The 24,029-nt window shown below is 40.4% G+C and overlaps 1 protein-coding gene across 4 annotated transcripts in view; it reads left to right on the top strand.

Annotated features, from left to right (window-relative positions):
• Window positions 1–24,029, top strand: part of EPB41L4B (erythrocyte membrane protein band 4.1 like 4B) — a 247,130-nt gene that overhangs the window by 137,256 nt on the left and 85,845 nt on the right. For 3 of the 4 annotated variants that reach the window (XM_078153049.1, XM_021004573.2, XM_021004571.2), the window contains exons 14-15: window positions 2,267–2,300; window positions 7,007–7,071. In XM_078153049.1, coding sequence (XP_078009175.1) covers window positions 2,267–2,300; window positions 7,007–7,071 — 99 coding nt within the window. Of the gene's footprint in view, window positions 1–2,266; window positions 2,301–7,006; window positions 7,072–8,497; window positions 10,520–24,029 lie in introns of those variants that run through there. The other variant, XM_021004574.2, reaches the window with a different exon arrangement.

The following is a 24,029-nucleotide window of genomic DNA, read 5'->3' as shown; positions in this document are numbered from 1 at the left end:
AGTACCAAGCAGTATATTAGACTCCCAAAATATAAAAATAGATGCAACAGAATCCCTGTTCTCAAAGAGGTGAAGTTTAAAGGGGAGAAAAAGAAGAGAGTGAACCACAACAGCTGCTGCAGAACCTCAAAGGAAGAAAGGCTTTGGTCACAAAGACTACACGATTCACTGGAAGCAATAAGGCAAGATAGAGAAATGAAATAAAACCTACTGCTAAAAATATTACTCCCATATGTTCGTTCTCTCTCTCTCTCTCTTTCTCTCTCTCTCCCCCCCTTCCTCTCTCCCCCTCCCTCTTCCCTCCCTTTCTCCCTCCCTCTTTCCCTCCTCTTCCCTTTCTCTCTCTCCCCCCCTTCCTCTCTCCCCCTCCCTCTTCCCTCCCTTTCTCCCTCACTCTTTCCCTCCTCTTCCCTCCCTCTCTCCCTCCCCCTCCTATCTCTTCTCTTCTCTTCTCTTCTCTTCTCTTCTCTTCTCTTCTCTTCTCTTCTCTTCTCTTCTCTTCTCTTCTCTTCTCTTCTCTTCTCTTCTCTTCTCTTCCTCCCCTCTCCCCCTTTCCCCCCCCTCTCTCCTCCCTCTCTCTCCCCCTCTCTCCCTTCCCCCCTCTCTCCCTCTCTCCCTCCCCCCCTCTCCCTCTCTCTCCCTATCCCTCCCCACCCCTCTCCTTCCCTCCCTGCCTCTCTCCCTTTCCTCTCCCCTTCCTTCTATCTCTCTCCCTCTCATATTTCTCAGGGTCTCTTAGATTTAAACAGTTTTGCCCACAGAATACACAGTATTATTCCTTGCTGAGTGGCCTATCATTAACTGCACATCTTTTTAGACCATCCATCTCCCTCCCCCTGCAAATCTTTACCATATTGTAAAATATTATTTAAGTTATGCTGAAAAGTCCCCTAATCCATTTTTCGTATGTGGAACTGTGCAGTGTTGTGGATGTGACTTGCAGCTACTTAAAAGAAAGAGAATTGTTTTAAGCTTTCACAAAAGCCTAAGCCTTGTAACGATGTGCCAAGTTAATCATACAAGTTTCTACTTTTTTTCAGACCTTCATATCTGTCTTTCTCAATTTTTATTGATTTCTCTTTTGTACATTGGCAAGGATAAAACAATGAAGAATTCTGTTTGAAAGAAAAAAAATGAAATAAAATGAGAGTTCATGTGGAAAAAATTAATTAGAGAATAAACTAAGAACAGAAAGTAGTGTACTCCTTGAAAAATTGAATGGAATAATCAGAACTTAGTGATTCCATCATGCAAAAGAAATATTAGAACAAAGTCAAAAGATGTTGACTCCTATAAAAAACAAATAACCTGGAAAACAGGGCGAGGAGAAATAATTTAAGAATCATTGGACTCTCTGAAAACTGGCGAAACAAAAAACCTAGACACCATATTTCGAGAAATCATAAAAGAGAACTAGCCAGATATCTAGAACCAGAGAGCAAGATGAAAGTAGAAAGAATTCACCAATCACTTCCTCAAAGAAACCTCAAACTGAAAACATCGAGGAACGTCATAGCTAAAACCCAAGTCAAAGAAATAAGAACTTTTGCATCATGAGATGAAAATTGGAAAGTGCCTTGAAAAGTACATAAGGCTACCTTGGCACCTGTGGTACTGACCATTCAACACATGTATATATTCCAAGGATAACCTATCCCATTCTCACATTATAGCCAGTGATGAGGGTTGTGGAGGTAAAAGAAAGGCTTCCAGTACCCCTTATTGCTGGTGTATCACTGACTTTTCTCAGTGTGCAGTTGCAGCAGCTCCTGTTACATTGGAATATCCCAGTGTAATAGTAATGGGCCCATTATGGGATCTTATCCAAATTTAGAGGATCCTAGGATTTTAGAGGCAGAAGAAACCTTAGATTAGGTCATCTACTCTAACTCCTTCAACTTATAGGTTGTACCAATAAAAAATGGCAGAATATCAATTCACATGCATTTTCTTACTCCAGATTCCATGTTTTTGTTTTTGTTTTTCCCTCGGCCATGTTAATAAGTAGGAGTGATTGGATAGAACAAGAACCACAAAAGGTTAATGTTACGGAAACCTAAGGAAGCAAGAGAGCTTTTCTAGTAGGAGGGGGGTTGTGCTACGAAGAGGTACGTGTATGTGACCCAAAATGGCTATTCATCATAGCTGTTTCTGTTTGGTTTTTCTGTTTCAACATGAACCTGAGCAAATAACATTATAAACATTAATACTAATTAATACTAAATTACTTTCCTCTCTGTAATATATTGTCTGTTCTTTATTTTAGCTCCAAAAATAATCCAGAAGTTCATAATTACCAGGTAAGAGCAAATTATTTTTAAATTTTTTCAGCGTAGTCATTTCATCCTGTATACGCCACATCGTTCTCTCTGTTCTAAGTGATGGCAATAGAAACTTAGGTGCCAGGAAACTTTGGCCAAACAAAAATTGTTGAAATTGTTGAGCCTGTTTTACTAAAACGTGCTGTTGTCATGCTTAAGGGGGAGACCCCTTCTCTCAGAAGTTGAAGGAATAATAAGTAATATTATTGGGCTAATGATCAATGGGTTCCTCCCCAAGCTAATGTTAGTAAGCTTATTTGGCTTTTCCACTGTTTTATCAATCCTATATAGGGTAAAAGATGTTTTGTGTACAGTAGGTGTTTAATGTTGAATTTGGTTAAGTTGATTTGAATAAAATGGGCAAACCTACCAAAAATTTAACTAGTCATCTGGTCCAGAATATTCCATACGATTAACACCCTGAGGTGCTGTCATCACCATGGTTTTAAATGCCACAAATCATGGAACTGTCCTTTGAGAAACTGGATACTCGTTAAAATCTTTCACTCACAGGCTTTTCCCCTCATTTTAGTCTTTGAAAAGATTTTTCCTTTTTGATCTTCCATTATTGACTAGGGTGTCCCTAAAGTGTTAGTGTTGTTTTAAGAATAAAGCTTAATATATTTGTGCAAACACAATCTCACTAAATGAGTTCAATGGGTGAGTTGAGGTGATGGGATGGACTCTGCATTGTTCTTTAGAATCTCGGAATGTCAAAGCTGTAAGAGGCGTCGGAGGCCATTTTACCTAACCCCCTCAACAGGCTATACCTCCAAGAGATTAAGTGTCTTGCCCTCAGGAGGACATGGGTTGGTAATTGGTGATAGTACTGAAATGAGAGCCCGGCTCCCCTGCCTCATGAACAGCTTTACCCCCACTACTTCCTAATTATTTTGTTTTAGAGGTATTTTGTTGTAGTGGCTGTGCATTGATGGAAATCACACTTGCAGAATCCAGGGATGAAATATAAATGATGCCATTCTCTCACAAGAAAAATGAATGAACATGGGTATCTTGAGCAGAGGAACTTTTTCATTTTCCAGGCTCATCTTTTTTTCCATAGGTTTTCTGTTTGGGTTTTTCCCTTCCATTAAAATGCTAGATGTTATGAAAAGAGCAGAGGACTTGGTATCTATCAGTTGGGTTGTCAGTACAGTTCTACTCTGGACATGTTAGTTGTATGACCATGGCAAGTCACTCTCTGAGTCTCTGTTTTCTCATGTATAAAATGGAATATTTGTACCCCTAACTCCCAAGGTTGTAAGAAATGAGAAGGGACAGGACTTTGTGACTTATAAATTGCTATGTAAATTTTTGCTGTTGTTTCTGTGTTTTTTTAAATAGTGACTTGGAAGTGTAGATGAGTTTCCTTGGTGGGAAAGGAAGCAACCAGGGAGGACTGGACCTCGAATCAAAACATCTGGATTTGAATTTGAGCTTTGCCCCTTGCCATAGGCAAATCCCTTCCCTGCAGACAGCCTCAGTTTCCTCATCTGTAAAATGAGGAGGTTAGACTAGATGGTCACTATACCACCTTCTAGGTTTAACCACATTCTGTGATTCTGTGGGGTGTTTAAGAATAAGTGTTCCTTGATAGATTTTTTGAAGGCTTTTGCTTATATACCATATAGGCAGGTCCTACCAAGCTGTAAGGGCGGCTAGATGGTGCAGTGGATAGAGTGCTGGGCCTGAAGTCAGGAAGACTCATCTTCCTGAGTTCAAATCTGACCTCAGACACTTACAAGCTATGTGGCCCTGGACAAGTGACTTGACCCTGTTTGCCTCAGTTTCTTCATCTGTAAAATGAGCTAGAGAAGGAAATGACAAACCACTCTATCTTTGCCAGGAAAACCCTAAAAGATTTCATGAAGATTTGGACATAGCCGAAAACAACTGAACAACTCTGCCACAGAGTCATGAAGGCTTTTGTACCCCAACAACAAACTGTGCTTTGCTAAGTTCAGAAAGGTTCATCATCAGAGGTTTGGCCATCCTGTGACATTAGTGGCACCTCCTTGATGATATACAAAGGTGTACACATATCTCTCCTCTCTCCAGGCCATCCTCCATTATAGCTGCTAAGTTGATATTCCAAAATCAGCAGGTCCAACCATGTCACTTCCCTGCTCAAGAAACTTCAGGGGCTCCCCACTGCCTTTAGTTAAAGCCCTTCATAATCTGGCTCCAGCTTCATTCCAGGCTAGTTGCATTATTCGCACCTCAGAACCTTTGTGGTCCAGCCAAGCAGGGTTCCTAGCTCTTTCCCGTTATATCAAGCCCAGTCTGGTCTGCATGCTTTTGCACAGGGTGTACCCCTTGCCCCAGGATTCTCTCTCCCTTTTGTCCTCTCCTTCTCAGAATCCCTCGTTTCCTTCTGGGCTCACCTGTAGAGGCTCTTCCGAGAAGCTTTTCCTAATCCTCCAGTGGTTAGTGGAGTGCCTCCCTGCCCCAGGCACTGTGTGTACAATATATTTTATATACATTGTGAATGGCATGATTTTTGTTGTATAATTGTTTTAGTCACGTTTGACTCTTCATGACGGGTCCATGGGGTTTTCTTGGCGGAGATACTGGAGTGGTTTACCATTTGCTTCTCTAGACATAATAAATGTTTGTTGATAAATTGATTTGATTAGAGGGGTTGTGATCTGTTTTGGCAGAGGAAGTACATATATCAATGGAGTCATTAATCCTTTTAAGTATCAAAATAAACCGACAGAACAAAAGCCCAGCAGCCACCCAGCTCTCAGGCTCCCCTCATCCAAGCTGTCGGAGCATACACACTCGTACTTAGAAAAAGGGCCTGTTATGGAGATAGGGATCAGACAAAGATTTGTTCTTATTTTGAATTTTGCTGCAATCACACCATTGTTTCTCTTCAAGTCTTTGGCTACTTATTATAACAATGCATCTTTCCATTCTCTGAAACAGATTGCTGCATCAAGGCTAGGTAATCATACTTTATTTTCCAATTGATTTGCCAAGAAAAGAATTAATGAGAATTGATTTTTTGAACTTCTCAGTACCCAGAAGGGATATCCTTAAACCATCTTTTCTTCATTTTAAATGAGTTATATAACTAAAGATATGGGCTAATAACCCTCCAAAAAAAAGATGGATAAAGTTGGATATGGACAAATACTGCCTGTGTGCGTGAGAGGGTTTTTAACTAGTGAAGCAAAGAGCTGGTACAGGTTGTGGAATCTACCTGATTCCAATAAGAAAGCTGTAGATAAGTTATCTACATGGTAAAAAGCTTAGAGAGACTGCTCCTGGGCTTCTGCCAGTGAAGAAAACAGGACTTCTCTTGCTCACTTGTCAGGAAGGTAGGTGGTGCAGTGGGCAGGGCACTGGGCTTGAAGTCCAGAAGATGGGAATTCATATTCTTCCTCAATTCACTAACCGTATGGCCCAGGCTTGTTCTGAGGAGCCAGTGAGGCGATATATAAGTACTTTGCATACCTTAAACTATTACATCAATCCTATAACTGTCATCAGGATATTCTCAGCATGGGAGCTAGTTTTAATGGCCCGAACAGTGATGGGATTTTGTCACAAATGGTGTAATGTTGGATATGTTGAATTGCCTGGTTCTACTTTTCTCCTAAGGGTTTGTGATTTTGAGACAGCTTTCAATTTGGAGATTGTAATACTGGTCAAGAGATGGAATCTCTTCCCATTCCACCGTTAACTGAACTGATTTGTGACTTTGTGGTGGTTTCTTGCGTGTTTCCACATCTACAAAGGGGGAAATAATTCCTCTCTCACATGCTATCCCAACGTGTGGTAGGGTTTGTTTTGTTGTTGTTGTTGTTTTGGCATTTCTAAGAAACGCCAGGGAATGAAATTTCACACCCGCCTCTGGTTCTGGAATAATGTTGCCCACTTGGATACTTTTCCTACAGAAAGTTCTTCCTGATACAGCTTAAGCCCAGCTTCCTTTGGTTCTGTCTGTGAGGAAAATGGGAACTGTTCATCCTCATTCTTCTGATAAGGACCCTTTGACTTTTCTTCTAAGGACCTGTTTTCTCTTAAAGGGCAGGTTCTTTGTATCGAGTTGCTTGCCTTCTCAATGAGGGTGAGTGGGGAGGGAGGAAGGGAGAAAATTTGGAACCCAAAGTTTTAAAAACAAATGTTAAAAAATTATTTTCACATGCAACTGGGAAATAAGACATACAGGCAATGCGTTATAGAAATCTATCCTGCTGTACAGGAAAACAGAAGAGGAAGAAGATAAGAGAAGGGGTGTGGGGGGGGTTAGAAGGGAGGGCAGACTAGGAAAAGGGATATTTAGAACGCATGCTGTCTTGGGGATGGGAAGAGGGATGAGATGGGGAGAAAATTTGGAACTCAAAATCTTGTGGAAGTGAATGTTGAAAACTAAAAATAAATAAATTAATGGATAAAATTTTTTAAAAAAGATTGGTTCTTATTTCTTCGTAACCTGAAAGCTTATGCTTCCAGAATCAACTAGAACTATTGCATTATACCTATTTATTTTTTTATAAACAGGGGCAATAGAATGATTAGGTAGAATCTTAACTTTGTGTTTTCTCTGAGCACTTGTTACCATGGTCTGTCACCTATCCCCTCCAGGGGATATGAAAGTTAAAATATAAAGCAAATGAATTCTTGTCTAAATGAAATTGTGAATAAACTGATCATGGTTAATATTTTGCTTCCAGATGCAATACCATCCTAATATACATGCTGGACAACAACAGTGGCATCCTCATTCTCCAAATGTAAGGTAAGCACTTTGGAAGAACGTTGTTTTTGTCAATGATTCTTTAAAAAAATGCTTTCAAATTATACTTAGTTACTGAATCAAAAGAAACTTAACAGTAAAAGCTTCCTCAGTGATAATCAGACTAGTCACAAAGGAATTTTTATGTTATCTGATGCACGGAAGTTCTCTAAAAGGAAAGTCCATTGCTTTTTAAAACCTTGTTGATAACTTCAGTGCTTTTTGTGAAAACATGAAAATGGCTCTTAAAAGTTCTAAGTAATGTTTTATCTTGACATGGGAAGACACAGACATGGGGTACAGGTGTAATGAAGTGGAAAGACCCTTGGATTTTGAAGTAAGGATACCTCAATTCAATACCAGATCTTCTACCTGTTGACTGACTGACCTTGCTCAAATCACCCTATACCTCTGCTGAGGCTTCAGGTTTCTTTCTGAGCAAAATGAATGGGGTTGGACTGGATTAAAGGTTCTTAACTATTTTGGTGTCACAGACCCCTTTGGTGGTCTAGTCAGACCTGGTCAAACTACAAAATATTTCAAATGCATGAAACACATTGGATTCAGAGGAAACCAATTATATTGACATAATGTTATCAAAATAGTTTTTAAAAACCAAATTTACAGACCCTAGGTTAAGAACCTTTTGGCCTAGATGATCTCTAAGGGTCCCTTTTAGCTCCAGGATTCTGTGATTCTTCAGAGGGGAGCGTCCTGCCTTCTGTAGGCACAGACAGAACTTGGAATGACAGAAATAATTATAAACGCCTTGAGTTAATAGAAAAACTGAGGGCTAACATTGTTCATCAGAGCTTACCAGAGCTTACCAAAGCTTATTGATTGGAGTCCTGAATGTATTCATAGAGAAATGCCATTATTCTCAGAGGCATTCAATTTTGTGTGATTTTTAACAGGTGGCTTTGGTTAGGTGATAATTTCAAATGTCATTCTGTTGCAAATGCAGTTTGTTTTCTCAGCTTAAGCAAATGAAAAATACATGTTAACTTATACTGATGGAAATATTATTACATTTTTCCTGTTTTAACCCAGTAGCTGTGATATTTTCATCAGTCCAGATTTTTGTTGTGGGGAGAGGGAGAGAATTTTATATATATACATATTGCTGCTTGTTCTGCCCAATGAACTTCCTAATGCATATGACCCATCCATAAACAAATTTTTTACCCCCCTTGCAAATTTGGGATTTTAATTTACGGTTCTTACCTGATTTCCCCCCCCCCAAATACGTGAAATGGGAGGAGGAAAGTGATGAAAATGCTTACTGCATCCTGCTTTCCAGAATATCTCATCATTTCCATCTCATTGTTTTGCATGCCATTTCTAGAGCATTTGTTACCGTCTTATGTTATTTCACCCATAGTTTTACGTTTTCATCCTTCACTAACCATTAACTATGCTGATGGCACAGGCCATCATTTCAGGATGACAGGTCACATTGGAAACCACCCACAAGTGAAGATGACCACAGTTTGCATTATGTCCACAACCAGAACCAGAAGAATTTAGGAGGAATACAGAGTATGAGTTTGATGTATCAAGATAAAGTTATGACAGCCCTTTGAGACTCTTCAGATCTCCCCGACCATCCTAGTCTCATCACATTCCATGAACATTGTCTGTCTTTGCATTGCCTGAGTTTGTGTTGTAAAAAAAAAAAATGCCTGTAGCTTATGTTTGATTGGCCTTTGTTGATAGTCTTGAAAGGGCTTTTCATCCTTTTTATAAATATCTGAAAATAGCCCATGGTAGCTAGTCACAAATCACTGTTTACGACATTCCAAATAAAATGAAGTTAGTTCAAGGCTCAGGAATAATTTTTGTTGTTCCAATTTTAAATTTGGAAGTAAAAGTGTATGTTTATTTTTATTGTGCAGCAAATATAGATATATATCTTTGTTATTTAATTGATGGGACCAAGCAAAGCTAGGAAAGATTGGTATAAGAGCATGGTGTAATAAAAAGACCCCTGGGCTGAAGGGTCAAGAAATTCTAAAGCTAGATTTGCCACTTGCTAGTGATATGACCATGAGCCCATCATTTCCCTCTGAGTTAGTTTAGTTTCCTCATCTGTAAAATGGGTGGGTTTTGGATTAGTTGACTTTCTGATACTATCCAAAGCCAGAGGTGGTTTTTTTTTTTTAAATATTGCTGCCAGGTTGAGGTTTCAAGTGAAAAAGAATGTTCCGACTCTTAAAATGAGAGGCAGTTTGGCATAGTGGAGAGAGGGAGGTAGCCTTGGAGTCAGAAAGACCTGGGTTTGAAGTCTTGCCCATCTACTGGCTAGGCCAGTCACTTCATCTTATAGGGCTCAAGGCCACGCTGTCAGATGTAAATGGCAGAGCAGGTGGCAGCCTGCATTGCTAGATGAAGTCCCTCACCAGGAGCTCACTACCCTGATGAAATCACAGGTCTGCTCCATAGCCCTATAATGGAAAATGCAATAGCCCCTTTCTGAGAGGAAGACCTTTTTTTTTTTTCCTGGGAAGATTTTAAATCTTCATGGAATTTACTGGAAGATACTCTAGAGGGAGAATAAACTTTTTGTGTCTTGCAGAGCATCAATCACTACTTTTTGATTTATTGATTGTACTAATCATAACCACATGCTATCCCCAAGGGTAGTAGTTGCTGCTATAAATCATTTAAAATAATGCCTTAATGATGGGTGCTGCTATCTTGCCTGATTTTTTTTTAAAGATAATTCTGAATACAAACTAAGAATTGGTAGAATGTATCATTTTTCTGCTTGAACTCTCTCAAAAGGTAAACCATTGCCATCCACAATGCCTTTGGGGAATCTGATGAAATTAATGTGTATGTGGTGGGGGGGGGAGTGACTTTTGTGTAGTTGTGCCAGGGTGCAGGATCAGGTGTGCGCCACTCCCTTGTCAGAAGTGCCTGAAGCCACCCTCTTTGCTACTTTGGGGTGAAATCTGTATCTGAAACCACCTTACTGCCTTAGTCTAGCCTCTGCTTTAAACTGAGCAGAATGAAGCAATGTGCTTTCCCTCTGGTCCCTGAAAACTACAAGACTCAAACCGTATTCATTTAACCCTTCTATAAAATCAAGAAACTCTAGCACCATCCTTTGTGACATTTTCGTTGCAATAGGGTCTATCCTAATTTTTTTAAATGTCTTGAGATTTTCTACATTTGATCAATTTTAGGTTAAAATGCAGCAGTTCCTGATTTTTGTACATGCCTTTTCAGCAAGGGAAAAACCCGACCCACTCTTTTCAGAGTTAGGCTTGATCATCTACAACTCTTGTTTTTTTTTTTTTAATTGTTTATAAATGTTCTTTTTAGCAGTTGTTTTGATCTTCAGTGTATGTGCTAAGTACAAATTATGTGTCCTGAATCTTTAATCCATCTTGATACATTTTTACATAAATGCGTTTCAAAGGAATAAAGATCATTTGTTGTGTTTTGACTCTTAAATTACTTTTGATGAACTCCTGATGCTTCCTGGATGTCTTCACGGATAACCCATGCATCAGCACACTTGGACACCAGAATTCTTGTCTTAAAAGGCCTGAAAGTGAGCTTTGGACCATCTTGTGTGCAGTGAGACCTTAGAACTGCGTTACCTTGGATGGTGCTGTCATTTTTACAAGCTGTTCGTGTGTGCAGCTGTGAATGGGTTTATACTATATATCAGCCAGTCGATAAGCATTTATTAAGCATCTCCTATGTGCCAGCTGAGCACTAGAATACAAATACAAGCAAAAATAGCCCTTATTCTCAAGGAGTTCCTATTCTAATGGGAGAGAAAACGTGATGACAACTATATACAAACAAGGTATTCACAGGATGAATTTAGAATAATCAACAGAGGGAAGGCACTAGCATTGAAGGGGACCAGAAGGCTTTTCAGAGAAGCTAGGAGGTCTACGTGGTAACATCCTGTTTCCTTAGCAATAACATTACAGAGCAACAGAAGATTGGGATTCCAGGAAGCAGGGAAGCACATAACCCATCCATGTTATCCAGAGACAACCAATACTGCAGTAAAGTGATTTGGCAGAGAACTGAGAAACCAAACACTATAACAGTGAAGAATTATATAGTCTGGGGTTATTTAGTATCAGGACAAACTACATACTGTTTGAATTGAATTGGACTGAATTGCCCCAAGGACATCTCTGTGTTACACCATAGTACTTGGGAGGCAATGAGGGCTATAGGGAAAGAGCATTGATGTTGAAGTAAAGAGATCTGGTTTTGAGTTTCAGTCCCAGCTGATCATGGGCAAGTCAATGAATATCTCTGTGTCTTGGTAAGTGAAATATAATAATATACGTTAGGCTTCTGAAGTCTAAAAACATCCTAGAAAAATTGTAAGCTAATGTTACAATTGATTTTCATAAAGGCCCAATGTTCTAACCTATCCAGATCTTTTTGAATCCTGGCTGTCATGTAGCATCTTTGTGGTCCCTCACAGCTTTGGGTCATCTGTAAATTCTCTAAACGTGTTGTGTGTTCTTATCCAAGTCACTGACAGAAATGTAAATAGCACAGGGCCAAGCCCAAATCTCTGCCCCCTAGACTATTAAAGTTTTATTTACCAGTTGTTTTTACATCACAGTAATTTCTGTACATGCTAACTGAAAAGATGAATCCTCCCTTGCAAAAAAGAAAAACAGTTAAAACTAGTAACAGTAATCCCATCTGACAGCATATGCAATATTCCATACTTATAGTCCATCCACTTCTCAACCAGAAGGAGGGTGGTATTCTGCTCTTCTCTAGGACCAATAGAGGTCATTACAAATACTCAACTGAACTTTGTATTTTGTTTGTTTGACTTGTTACATAAGAAAGTCCTTTCAGAATTGGAAAATTAGGCAAAAAATGTGTATTGAATTGGCATGATATCAGAGAGAGGATTATGGCTGCCTTTCAGAAACCTTCCAAGATGAACAGGACAAAAAGTCACTTTTTCCCACATTACTTCTCTTCTGTGATGAAATGATACCCAGCCTAGGGATTCTCTTCTCTTCTTTTTTTGATGCCATGGCATCATCTTTCATTCTGCCCCTGTGGAGGTATACCACTACCTTTTTTCTCAAGCAGGAGGGAATATTAGGGCACAAACTATAAACAATGTAGATATCTCCTAAGTTATGGTTTAATGTTTTCCAGACAGCTTAATGAAGGTGAAAAATTCTCAGCCTCCCCTGCCTCCCCCTTTGTCATCACAGCAGATGGGTTGGGGATAGAAATTAGACACAGAACCCTCCAGGTGCCATTTATCTTAATTTCACTAACCTCTTTCCTAGGCTGAAACTTTTTAATTATATAACTTTGGGCTAATCCAGTCAACTCTCCCCCATCCCCTTTCCCTATTCATGAACTGAGCAGCTATATCTATCTTGTTATTGTCTCTGGAGGACTAGGTAACTTCTTAATTGGTCCCATGTCTACCCTTTTTGCTTATGTTCAGAATTTGACTCTTGTGATCACCTCCCTCCTGAACTAGCCTGTTGTTCACATTTGTGACACTAGAAATCCCTTTCCTGTCATGGTCTTTCCTCTCTGGGCCCTGTTGTTTTTCTTAAAGCATTCTAGGCAATCTATTTTCCCTGCCACCCCATGTTCTTTTTTTTTTTTCTGCTTTTTCAATTTTCCAGCAGGTTCTGGTCCCTGCTGCTACATTCTGGACCTTGGATTCTCCATCCTACTCTCTGTTTTGTTCTTCAGTCCCTTCTTTCATTCGCCATCCTATCCTTTGTCTCTGTCTCTTCCCTACTCTTCTTTTCACAGGCCCCTCGCTCCTCACTGGGGTATCGCAAGTTCTCAGGCAACTTCTGCTTATATTAAGGCATCAAAATTTGAGACTCCTTGGTGGTACAGAAGATTAGAACACTGGGCCTAGAGTCAGGAACACCTGAATTCAGACATTTACTAGCTGTGTGACACTGAGCAAGCCACGTAACCTCTACCTCAGTTTCCTAATCTGTAAAATAAGAATAATAGTAACACTTACCTCCCAGGTTTGTTGTGAGGATCACATTTATAAAGTGCTTAGCATAGTACCTGACATAAAAGTAGGTGCTTAAATGTTTATCTTCTTCCCTTCCTTCCTTCCTTCCTTCCTTCTTTTCTTCCATCCATAAACTCCTACTTTGAAAGTAGCTCATACAGCTAACTACATTCCCACAAACACTCCCCTAGTTCAGCAAAGACCTACACAGGCTGGTGGGCTGTGTCCAAGCTCTCCTTCACATTCATTAAAAACATTGGCACATTTAAAAATCAATTCAGCCAACAGCAAAGCGTAGTAGATAAAACACAAGATGACAAACATTTGTTAGGTACCTACGGTATATGTAGTGGTAGCCTCTGTGCTACAGAGTATGACTAAGCCATAGTCCCTGCCCTTACAAGTTTTAAGTCTGGTAGAGAGGATAAGATGCAAATCACTATAATACGTAGTGTTATGTGCTAATTTTATAGTTAGCATTTTTGTTTTGTATACCTAGTGCCCAGTGTATAGTAGGCTCTTAATAAATGCTTAGTGATAAATGCATTAGAGTCTTCTAGAGAAGATCATTACTAACCAGGGGAATCTCAGAAGACTTCCTAGAGTAGGTGACATTAGAGTTGTGCATTAGTGGGCAGGATTTCAACAAGTGAAGAGAGGGAAGGAAGGATTCAGAAATAAGGAACCATGTGAGCACATGTATGGAGGCGGTAATACGAGGTAAGACTGGAAAGATAGAGAAGACGACCAAATTGTGGAGGGTCATGCATGCCAAAGGAGTTTAAATTTGCTGAGCATTCAGAAATACTCTATGAATAATTTTGAGCAGATCTGTGGTTAAATAATATTATTCTGTTGATGATATGAAGAAGAATGGAAGCAGATGATAAAGAGGCTATTGCAACAGACAAGGCAGCTGTGTAATATCATTTGCTAGGATGGAAGCGGGATCATAGGTCTGAAAAGCACGTTAGAAGACATCTAGTTGAGCCCCTTGTTTTATAAATGAAGATGGTTATGTGGTTGTCCTTTGTGCTCAAAGACAACCAAAATGACATCATTATGTTGGGGTCAAGTTATAGTGTGTCCAACTGTATTTGATCAGACCAATACAAGCTTGGAAGGCTTGACCACAAGTTGGGCACAAGTAGACCACATGAACATTTGGAGTGGAGATGTCTTCACATTTATACATCTCAACTTTCTTTTGAGCTACTGAAATAGATGAAGATGGTGAGGTTCAGAGGTTAAATGACTTGCCTAAGGTTCACAGGTGCCAGATAGCTGACTTGAGCCCAGATTTGTTGATTCCAGATCTGGTGAGGTTTTTTTTTTTTTCAATGCAGTAGTAAAGCAGGATTTAATTCAAGAGGTGTGAAGGTGGAATCCACAGGATTTGGTAAGTGATTGGTGAAGAGGGAAAAATCAAAGATAAGGTTACAAACAAGGAAGACCAAATGAATGGTGTGGTCACACATGAAAATAATGACATGAGAAAAAGTGGGTCTGGAGGAAAAGATAGATCAGCTTGAGACATATCAGGTTTGAGTTGCCGATTAGACAGTTGGGTGGAGGTGTCTTAAAAGCAGTTAGAGATCAGTCTTAGGTCAGAAAAGAGATCAGGATCTGCCTACACTTAGGATATTTGAGTCGTTTGCCCAAAGGTAGTAATATAATTGGAGTGTGGAAGTTCTAATTGGCCAAGGGAGAGGATGAGAAAAGAGACCTTTGGAAAACCCTCGTATTTAAAGGATAGGGAAAAAGAGCCTTCAAAACAGACAGGAGGAGGAGCAGGGAATGAAGTGGGATAAGTTCATTGTTACAGAAATCAAAAGAAGGACGTTTCCCAAAGCTAAGCACAGATTATACTGTTGAATGTTTCAGTGAGAATGATTCAGAAGAGGACTGCTATGTCATTGGATTTGACTAGAAGGAAGTCATTGACAGCTGACTGGGTAGAAATGTAGGAGGGGCTGCGGGGAAGCCAGAATTCTGGGTCCTGAAGAGGAAATTGAAAAAGAGGAAGTGAAGACTGTAGGTATAGCACTAATAATATAATGATAATAATTTTGGCAGTAAACAGAAGGTGAAAATTGGGACTATAGCTATCAAGGACAAGGTATCTAGTGTTTTTATTTGAACCAAGGCCAGGAAGATGTGGGTTCAAGCTTCACATGTTCACATACTGACTGTAGCTGGGCAGGTCACTTGTTAACCTATAATAGTATAGGGATTTTTCTCACATGGGAGTTTCCCATACCCGTGGAATCACAGATCTAGTCTCTATCCATTGAAACATTCATTATTTATTTCATAAAATGAGAAAACAAATTTAAAATATGTTCAACCATGTGGGATGCATACAGCATCTCTCTTTATGGCTGCTGAACTAGTAGTAGCACACAGCTCTTACAAAGAAAAGGGTTTTGCAACCTGCTACAATGGTGTGTAGAGAATCTGAAATCAAATGAATTTCAAAAGGATCAAACGACCTCACATAGAAAGAGAAAACAAGTTGTAAATGCAGAATGTGCACCAACAGGATCTGAAAGACCAATACTGGGCCATTAAGAAAAGCATGATATTGGAACTTTTAGGAAGTGGGACGTGCAGAACCACAAGGTAACCCCACCCACAGTTATGTTTGGCACTGGACACACCCTTGCTAAAGTATCATGTTTGGCTATAGAAAGCATGGAAACAGTTTCAGAGAGAAAAGAAAACAAGGATTCAATAGCTGTAAAAAGCAGCCATCATGAAATTACACTGTTATAAAAGTCTACTGGAATTTTAAAAATGTAGTGAGTGGTATGTATTTATGGCTGTGTCTTATACCTCAAAGTGCAAAGAGAATAGCACAGACAGGGAGTTAGGTTAGAGCTCTTATTCATTTTCCAAGGAGGGGAAATGCCGAGAGAAATACCTGCAGAATGAGGACAAGTAGAAAGAGACTGTTGAGAAAAATGAAAGGCACCTTTGTCACCGAATCAACAACGCCTAGTCTAGAACTGAGGGTGAGATACGTTTCACTTGGCAAGGGACATGGCACGTAGTGAGCTCTTCATGTTTATGAAACTGAATGAATTAAAGCTAAAGCAGCAGTTCTTAAAAGTGTTTTCCCTGAGACCCCTTCAGGGAGTCCTTGAGATAAAAACTTTCATTTATACCACAACATTTTAATTTCTAATATGGTAAACATTAATAGAAACAAAATCCGTTTGGGGGGTCCTTGATAATTTTTAAGTGTGTAAAGATTAAGGTATGCTACTAAAAATACTTAATTCAACAAAAATTTGTGAAGTGCCTATGGCTAGAGTTTCTAACCTGGGACCTGTGATTTAAAAAAAATATATAGATAACTATATCAATGTAATTAGATTCCTTTTTAATCCTGTGTGTTTTATACATTTAAAAATACCATTTGGAGGAGTGCATAGGCTTCATCAAACTGCCAGAGGGGTCCATTACACCAAAAAAGGTTAAGAATCCCTGGCCTACTCTGGGCAGCATGTACTGTATGCATAATAGCACTGAGGAAACAGAAACTTGAAATAGTACCTTGTTCTACTAATGATTGAGGCAGATATATAGGAGAGAGAAATAAACATTTATATAGCACCTACTATGTGCCAGGCATTATGCTAAGCGCTTTACTAATATCACATTTGGTCCTTATGACAACCCTATGAGGTAGAGGCTGTTATCATCCCCATTTTACAATTGAGGAAACTGAGGCAAATAGATGTTAAGTGGCTTGCCCAGGGTCCCATAGCTAGTAAATGTTAGAGGTCGTATCTGAACTTGGATCATCCTTGTTCCAGGTCTGGTGTTCTTTCCACTGTACCGCCTAGCTAGCTGCCCCAAGTAGATGGCGCAGTAGATAGAATTCTGGGCTTAGAAAGACCTTGAGTTCAAACCCTGCCACACTAGCTATGCGACCTTGTGCAAGTGACTTAGCTTCTCACAGTCTCAGTTCCATCATCTGTAAAATGAGAAGGTTCAACTTGATGGCCTCTAAGGTGCCTTACGTAACTCCTAGGGTGATTGTGAAGCTCAAATGAGATACTAATTGTAAAGCAGTTAGCACAGTGCCTAGAGCAGACTAAGATACCTTGGTATCTAAGTATTTTTTGGAAGAGGCCAGTCGAGGTCAGACCACATCTAGAATACCATGTTTAGTTTGGGTGTCATGGTTGGGGGGAGATAAGTTAAGGAAGAGCCGGAGAAGCATGACCAGGATGATCCAAGCCTTTGGAGTATCCTGCCATATGAGAATCAGGGGAAGGGACTGGGAAGGTTTGGCCTGGAGAAGACTTAGAAGGGCCATGCTAGTTGTGTCCATTGATTCGAAGGGATGTCCTGTGGAGAGCAGTACTGGAAAAGAAGGTGGATGTTTCAGAAGACATTTAGGTTTGATGTATAATACTGCCCAACTATGGTAGCTATTCAAAAATAAAATAGGGTTGCTTCAGGAGGTAATTTTCCCCCTCACTGGAGACCTTCAGAAAAAAGGTATGATTGCCACTGGTCAGGTATATTGTGGGGGGGGGGGGTCGGGTATAAGCTGGAATAGGTGGTCTCTGAGATCCCATGCTGATGGGAAAGAAAACTGAAAACACACTCCAAGGTAAGTATGATTTTTGTTGTGGCCAGGACACCACTCGTGACCCTACTACCAGCAACCAGCAATTAGGTGGGCCTTTATGCCCAACCCTGTCTCCTACAGTTCCCTGGTCACTGGTTCCTGATTGTTTCTGTGGCTACCATGCCCTGAGCTTACCATCTCCACCCAGTGCCCTCTGCCTCTAGAGACACCACTGGATGCTTCCCGGTTAGGCTGATGCTTCCAAATACTACAGTTATCATCTGAGGCCCCTATTGCCATTTGCTACTGTGGTTCCTGGGGTCTGGGAGCAGCAAAGGGATGTTAACCATCACCGTTTTGTGAGACTACATTGGGGTCGACACACTAACGGACTCTTCTCAACACATTTTCAGATCTTTGTTAGAAAAGCTACGCTCTACTCAGGCAGCTGTCAAGACTTTTTAAAACAAAAAATTTAACTCATTCATCCTTCCCACACACAAGAAAAGTTCTTTGCTAGGTTAAGGCAAATAAATTCCTTTCACTTTCTTCCTAGCCAAGAATGTAGGCTGCGTGGCCCTACCAGGTTTTTAAGTCATGCTGTGTTTTTTTGGAGCTCAGGATAGACACATAAATAGCTTTTGATTTTTCCTTTTCAACTTCCATCATGGTCCAGGCAGCTAGTACTGTATTCAGACACTACAAATTGCCTGGAAGCTTAAATACACCTCAAGGAGGTGTTTAATAACACTGGAGAGGCAGAACCCTACATTTCTGACATCAGCAAAAAAACTCATATCTTTAATACTCATAATGTCTTGATCATGTCTCGTAGTGAAGTGTGTTCTAAAGGTGCCTTAATTAGCTCATTCATTCATTGGTTCATATTTTTTACTGATCAGTTGTTACTATAGTTAATTTAGAGTTTGTAGTTTCTTTTTGAATTACAGACTGAAAGCATATTGTCATTGACCGGAATTCTGTCAGGATTATCTGTTTCACGTGGATTTCCCAGTGCCCAGACTGCTTTGTCACTAAGACTCCCAGAACATGGCTCACTTGCTAGCTGTTTTACCAGAGAAGTGTGCAGTCAGACTTTGAATAACCTGGTGGATTGTATGATGGGGCTGGGTGTGCTGAGAGGCCTAAGTCATGGATTTTAGAGTCTCTGTCCCCCACAAGAACCTATAATGACAAGACAGTAATTCAAATTAGCATGATGGTGATCATTCTAAATTTTAGTCTCTTTTCCCACCTCTCCAACTTTACTTCCCACCCCACTCACTCAATCAGAAACCTTTTGCCTTAATACTCACCATAATAGCTCTTCTTACAACAAGAAAGCCTCCCTGATACATGTGTGGTACACACTATTTCAGGTTACCTCTCCATCAGTGGGGTAGGGGACTCAAGTCATTAACACAAATTGAGGGCCACACACAAGGACTATCGGAACCAGGTGAATATGAATGACTGGGGCTTCTGAACCACCAGTGTTCCCTTAGGAGGTCATTCCACTGCCATGCTCTAATTAGTAATCTCAGCTGAGGCACCACCACCATGTGGTGGTCATCAGTTGGATTACTTCAGGCGATTTGAGCTCTTTTGACCTCTGCCAGCGACCTAGAGGAGGCCTGAGGTAACTTTTGAAGTCTGGCCTTTGGACTCTCTTCTACTGCCGAAGGTGAGGCAGACAGGGAGCTTGGTCAAAACTTATTTGACAGAGTAAGAAATTTGCTTTCATATACTTTCTTCTCCTGCTGTGATCTGTACCAAGCACAAAGGCTGAACAGAGAAGGACAAAAAGGTAGTGGTGACCTTTGCCTTACTCCCCACTCCCAGCGACCAAATCATTGCACTTACTACAAGAAGAAGATAGCTCCCTGTTCTCCCCTTCTCCAAACCTCAAAGTCTCTCAACGGCTCTGGCTCTCTCTGCTCTCCAAATGGGGTGAAATGGTGACCAACTCATGGATGTTCTGGAAGGGGAACCAGGTGATTGCGTGCCTATTGAAGACAGCATCAACACTTCTTGTTTCTCTCTCCAGAGCATCGTTCAACAAACAAAATTTTAAGGTAAGCACCTGTAAAGTACAAGGTATTTTACCAGGTGCTGGGGAAAGAAAAGTTATAAAAAAATTAATAACAGTACCTGCCCTCAAGGAGCCTCCAATCTACTGGAAAGGATATGACATACACACAGATAAGTATAATACAAGATATACTGTGATGGGGGTAGATGGCAAGATGATTTAGGAAAATTTGAAGAGAACACACTCAGCTGGGGGAAACAGGGAAAGCTTAACCAGAAGTGGTATCTGAACTAAGCCTTAATAAAAAGGTAAGTATGCTGAAGGGCAGTGAGAAGGCAGGGCATGAGCTGCTTGGATACAAGATGTTGGTAAACATCAAGATTAGATCAGCCAACAACTTGTAGACTCGTATGACTGGACTATAAAGGGAAACAATGCTTGGAGGTAGACTTTGAAGTGCTCTTAAGTACAAGGCTGAGGAGTTTGTGTATAGACAGACGATAATAATCTGGGAGATTTTTAAAAGGAGTGACATGGTCAGTCCTGTGCCTTAGGAGCATCGTCTTGGCATCCCTCCCTCCATAGATTGGAGAAGGAAGACTAATTTGGAGACTGTTACAATGGACAAGGTGAGAGGTGATGAATATATGAAGGAGGGGTGGGTGAAGACTGACTTTAAACGGAGAGAAGAGGAGAAGAGGGTTTATATGAGAGACACTGCAGGATCGAATCCAAACTACATGGCATCTGATAGGATGTTTGGGGGAGAGAAGAGGAAAGAGAGGTTACAATCCTAGTAACTGGGAGGATGGTGATGCCCTCATCTGACCAATGGACTTTCTGTGACTTTCTTAGAATGAACACTCCCATTCCCCCTAAAATGTGACTGGTAATGCTGCGTGTGTCAGCAGGAAGCCAAAATAGTACTTGATTTCATTTACCCAAGACCTAATAGAAGCACTGCTATGTTGACTAAATTTAAGTCAGTTTGTTTCTAACTGAGGGCTTGAGGTACTGAAGTGTTTGAGAGCTGGACTCTGAAAGACCTGATTTCAAATGGAGCCTCAGACACTAGCTCTGTGACCCTGGGCAAGTCATTTGACCTCTGCCTCAGTTTCATCACCTATATAATGGGGGTAATAACACCTACATCCAAATATTGAGAGGATAAAATGAGATAATGTTTATAAAGCATTTTGCAAACTTGAAAATGCAACGTAAATGCCAGTTATTGTTGTTATTGTTAAGTACAAGGAGATATTTGTAAAACATTTTGAAAACTTGAAAATGTAACATCAATGACATTATTATTATTGTTAAGTACAAGATAATAAAGTAAAAGGTGGCATAAAAGAAATATAAAGTGTTATTGGGGTTCATACCCCATTTGGATGATAACACATTTATGTATAAGCAAAGTAGTATTATTTCCCTGAAGAAACCGAGAAATGAAATGGCTTGCTCAGGGTTATATAACTGGTTAATGTTGGAGCTAGGATCTGAACCCAAGTCTCCTGACTCTGAAGCCAAAGCTCATTCTAGTATATTACACTCCAGAGACATTTTTGAGGCAGCTAGGTGGCGCAGTGGTCAAGAGGACCTGAGTTCAAATTCGGCCTCAGACCAAACACTTGTCACTTACTAGCTGTGTGACCTTGGGCAAGTCACTTAACCCCAGTTGCCTAGCCAAGACAAAAAAGAGAGAGAGAGAGACATTTTCAATTCAACAAACATTAGTACTGTGCTCAGCATTGAGATTACAAAGGAAGAGATCCTTGCCCTCAAAGAGGCTGCATTCTGTTAGGTAAACAACATGTACACAGATAAGTAAATCCAAAATACATTCAAAGTGAATACGAAGTAATTTGATTGGGAAGCACTAACAAGTTGGAGGGACCAGGAAAGGCCTCTTGCAATAAAAGGCACTTGATTTGGCCTTGTATGGAGCTAGAAATTTTAAGACGTGGAATATTAAAGGAAAGAATTCCTGGGAAATATGAGCTAGGCCCTGAAGATAAAGCAGGTACAAGGGAGGACATTAGAGGTGGAGAAATGGCACAGGCAAAGTCCCAACACACAGAAGTGCAAGGTGAGTCTGGGGAGCACTAAGTTGTCCAGTTTGGGATAGTGAAGAGGCAACCTTTGTTATTAGCTGTCACAAAGGAAATCCTAGTCAAAAGACTGACTTTGGTCCTTTCTATTGGGAATGGAATAGCCTGATCTTAGTTCAAATTATCTCACTCTGGGGCAGCTAGATGGCGCAGTGAATAGAGCTCTGGGCTTGGAGTCAAGAGGACCTGAGTTCAAATCCAGCCTCAGACAACACTTACTAGCTGTGTGACCCTGGGCAAGTCACCTTTGGTGATGCCTCACCAAAAAACCAAACAAATGATCTCATTCAGTGTGGATTCTATTTATACCCCACAGATTGAAACCGCTATTGTAGTATCACTGGACAAATTATGATAATGAAAAATAACTAGCATTTCTAAAAGGTGCCAGAAATGGGGTTTCAACATGGAATAATGTTCATCTATTAGGTTGCCACTCTAGTTATCTTATAAGTCATGGCTTTTTTATTTTTGGATGCCAAAGAACTATTCAAGCATGCCCAGGTGGCACCCATTCTTAAAAAAAATAAAAATATGGGGCAGCTGGGTGGCGCAGTGGATCGAGCACTGGCCCTGAAGTCAGGAGGACCTGAGTTCAAATTTGGCCTCAGACCAAACACTTAACACTTACTAGCTGTGTGACTCTGGGCAAGTCACTTAACCCCAGTTGCCTAAAAAATAAAAATAAAACCTTCATTTGGCACTGCTGTTCCTTAAAGTTAACATCCTAATATTTCTTTTCCCTTTCACAGCCCAACTCCTACAAAAGAGTTGTCTTATGCCAGTGGTGTCAAGCTAATAGAAACTGGGCTGGATTCTTGACTTAGAAAACTACATATTAAGAATATTTATGGCATTGTATTTTCATTAATTTTGTTAAATATTTGTCAATTGCATTTTAATCTGGTCTGGCTGTACGGGAATGTTCTGGGCTTCAATGAGGCCTGTGTGTTTGATGTCTCTGTTCTATATACTCCTACCATCTGTTTTCCAGTCTCCTCTCACTTCTCAGCCCCTTTCACCCTCACACAGCTTGACTGAAGCTGCTATCTCCAAGGTGACCCAGGGGTTTCTTTGCTGTTAAATTCAGTGGCCTTTTCTTAGTTCTCGTCTTTCTCGACCTCTCTGCAGTTTCTGACGCTGTGTATTCACTCCTGGCATCTGACGCTGGTCTTCATCTGGTTCTCTTCCTTCTCATTTGTCTTGGCAGTGAGTCTTCTTCCTCTTCCTGACCATTAAGTCAGAACATCCCAAGGCTTTATCCAGGGACCTCTTTTGTTTCCCTAGTATGTTATCTCTATGCAGAGGATTTCTAAATCTTTCTTTCTAGCTGTAACGTCGCTCTTGAACTCCATACTGTGAGTGCAAATACTGCTTGAAATTAAGCATTTGGAACCAAATCTTGATTATAAGATCACAAGCGATCTGTTTCCATTTAGCTTTTGTGCATATTTAATGGTGTCTTCAATTCTGTTTAACAAATGCTGTATTAAATAGCTACGAGGGCCTGCTACAAACACCATCAAGCGTCACTTTCTGGTCATTCCACCCAGTCATTGAACAGCTGCTGCTTTGACACGGATTATATTTGAATAGACTAATGTAAGGGCACACTCACTATGCTTTATAAATAACATTTGGCCTTGGGCCATGGTTTCCAGCTTCTGTTGTCCCAAATTTGACTAGTGATCATTTGAAGCAGGCAAGTAAGGCCACCTGAATAGTTCTCTCTAGGTTTCTTTTTTGTGTTATCTCTCAATAATAATTTAGGAGACAGGTGGCTCAGTGGATAGAGTGCTGGGCCTGGAGTCAGGAGTTTCGAATCAAGCCTCTGACACTTACCACATGTGTGCTTCTGAACAAGTCACTTAATCTCTGTTTGCATTAACCCACCGGAGAAGGAAATGGCAAACCACTCCCTTATCTTTGCCAAGAAAACCCCATGGACAGTATTGGTGTGTTATGGTCCATGGGATCACAAAGAGTCAGATATAACTGAACAGCAACAGATGAAATAAGTCTATAGCTCTACCTTTCAGTCATGGAGTCAGTTTATTTAAAGGTAGAAGGACCTGAAAACTTCCCCTGTAAGCTACCACAAAAATGGCCTTTTTCCCTGTTTCTTGGACACACAACATGAAACGGCCCATCCCACACGTTTTGCAGATATTCCTTCCATGTGGTAATTAATAGCCTAAGTGCTACTGAAATAGTTCAACCAACAGGATT

Source organism: Phascolarctos cinereus, unplaced genomic scaffold, assembly GCF_003287225.1.
Source record: "Phascolarctos cinereus isolate Bilbo 61053 unplaced genomic scaffold, phaCin_HiC Scaffold_4;HRSCAF=312, whole genome shotgun sequence".
Taxonomy (NCBI): Eukaryota; Metazoa; Chordata; class Mammalia; order Diprotodontia; family Phascolarctidae; genus Phascolarctos; species Phascolarctos cinereus.
Note: the sequence above shows the minus strand (reverse complement) of the source record. Positions and strands in the feature narration are given on the sequence as shown.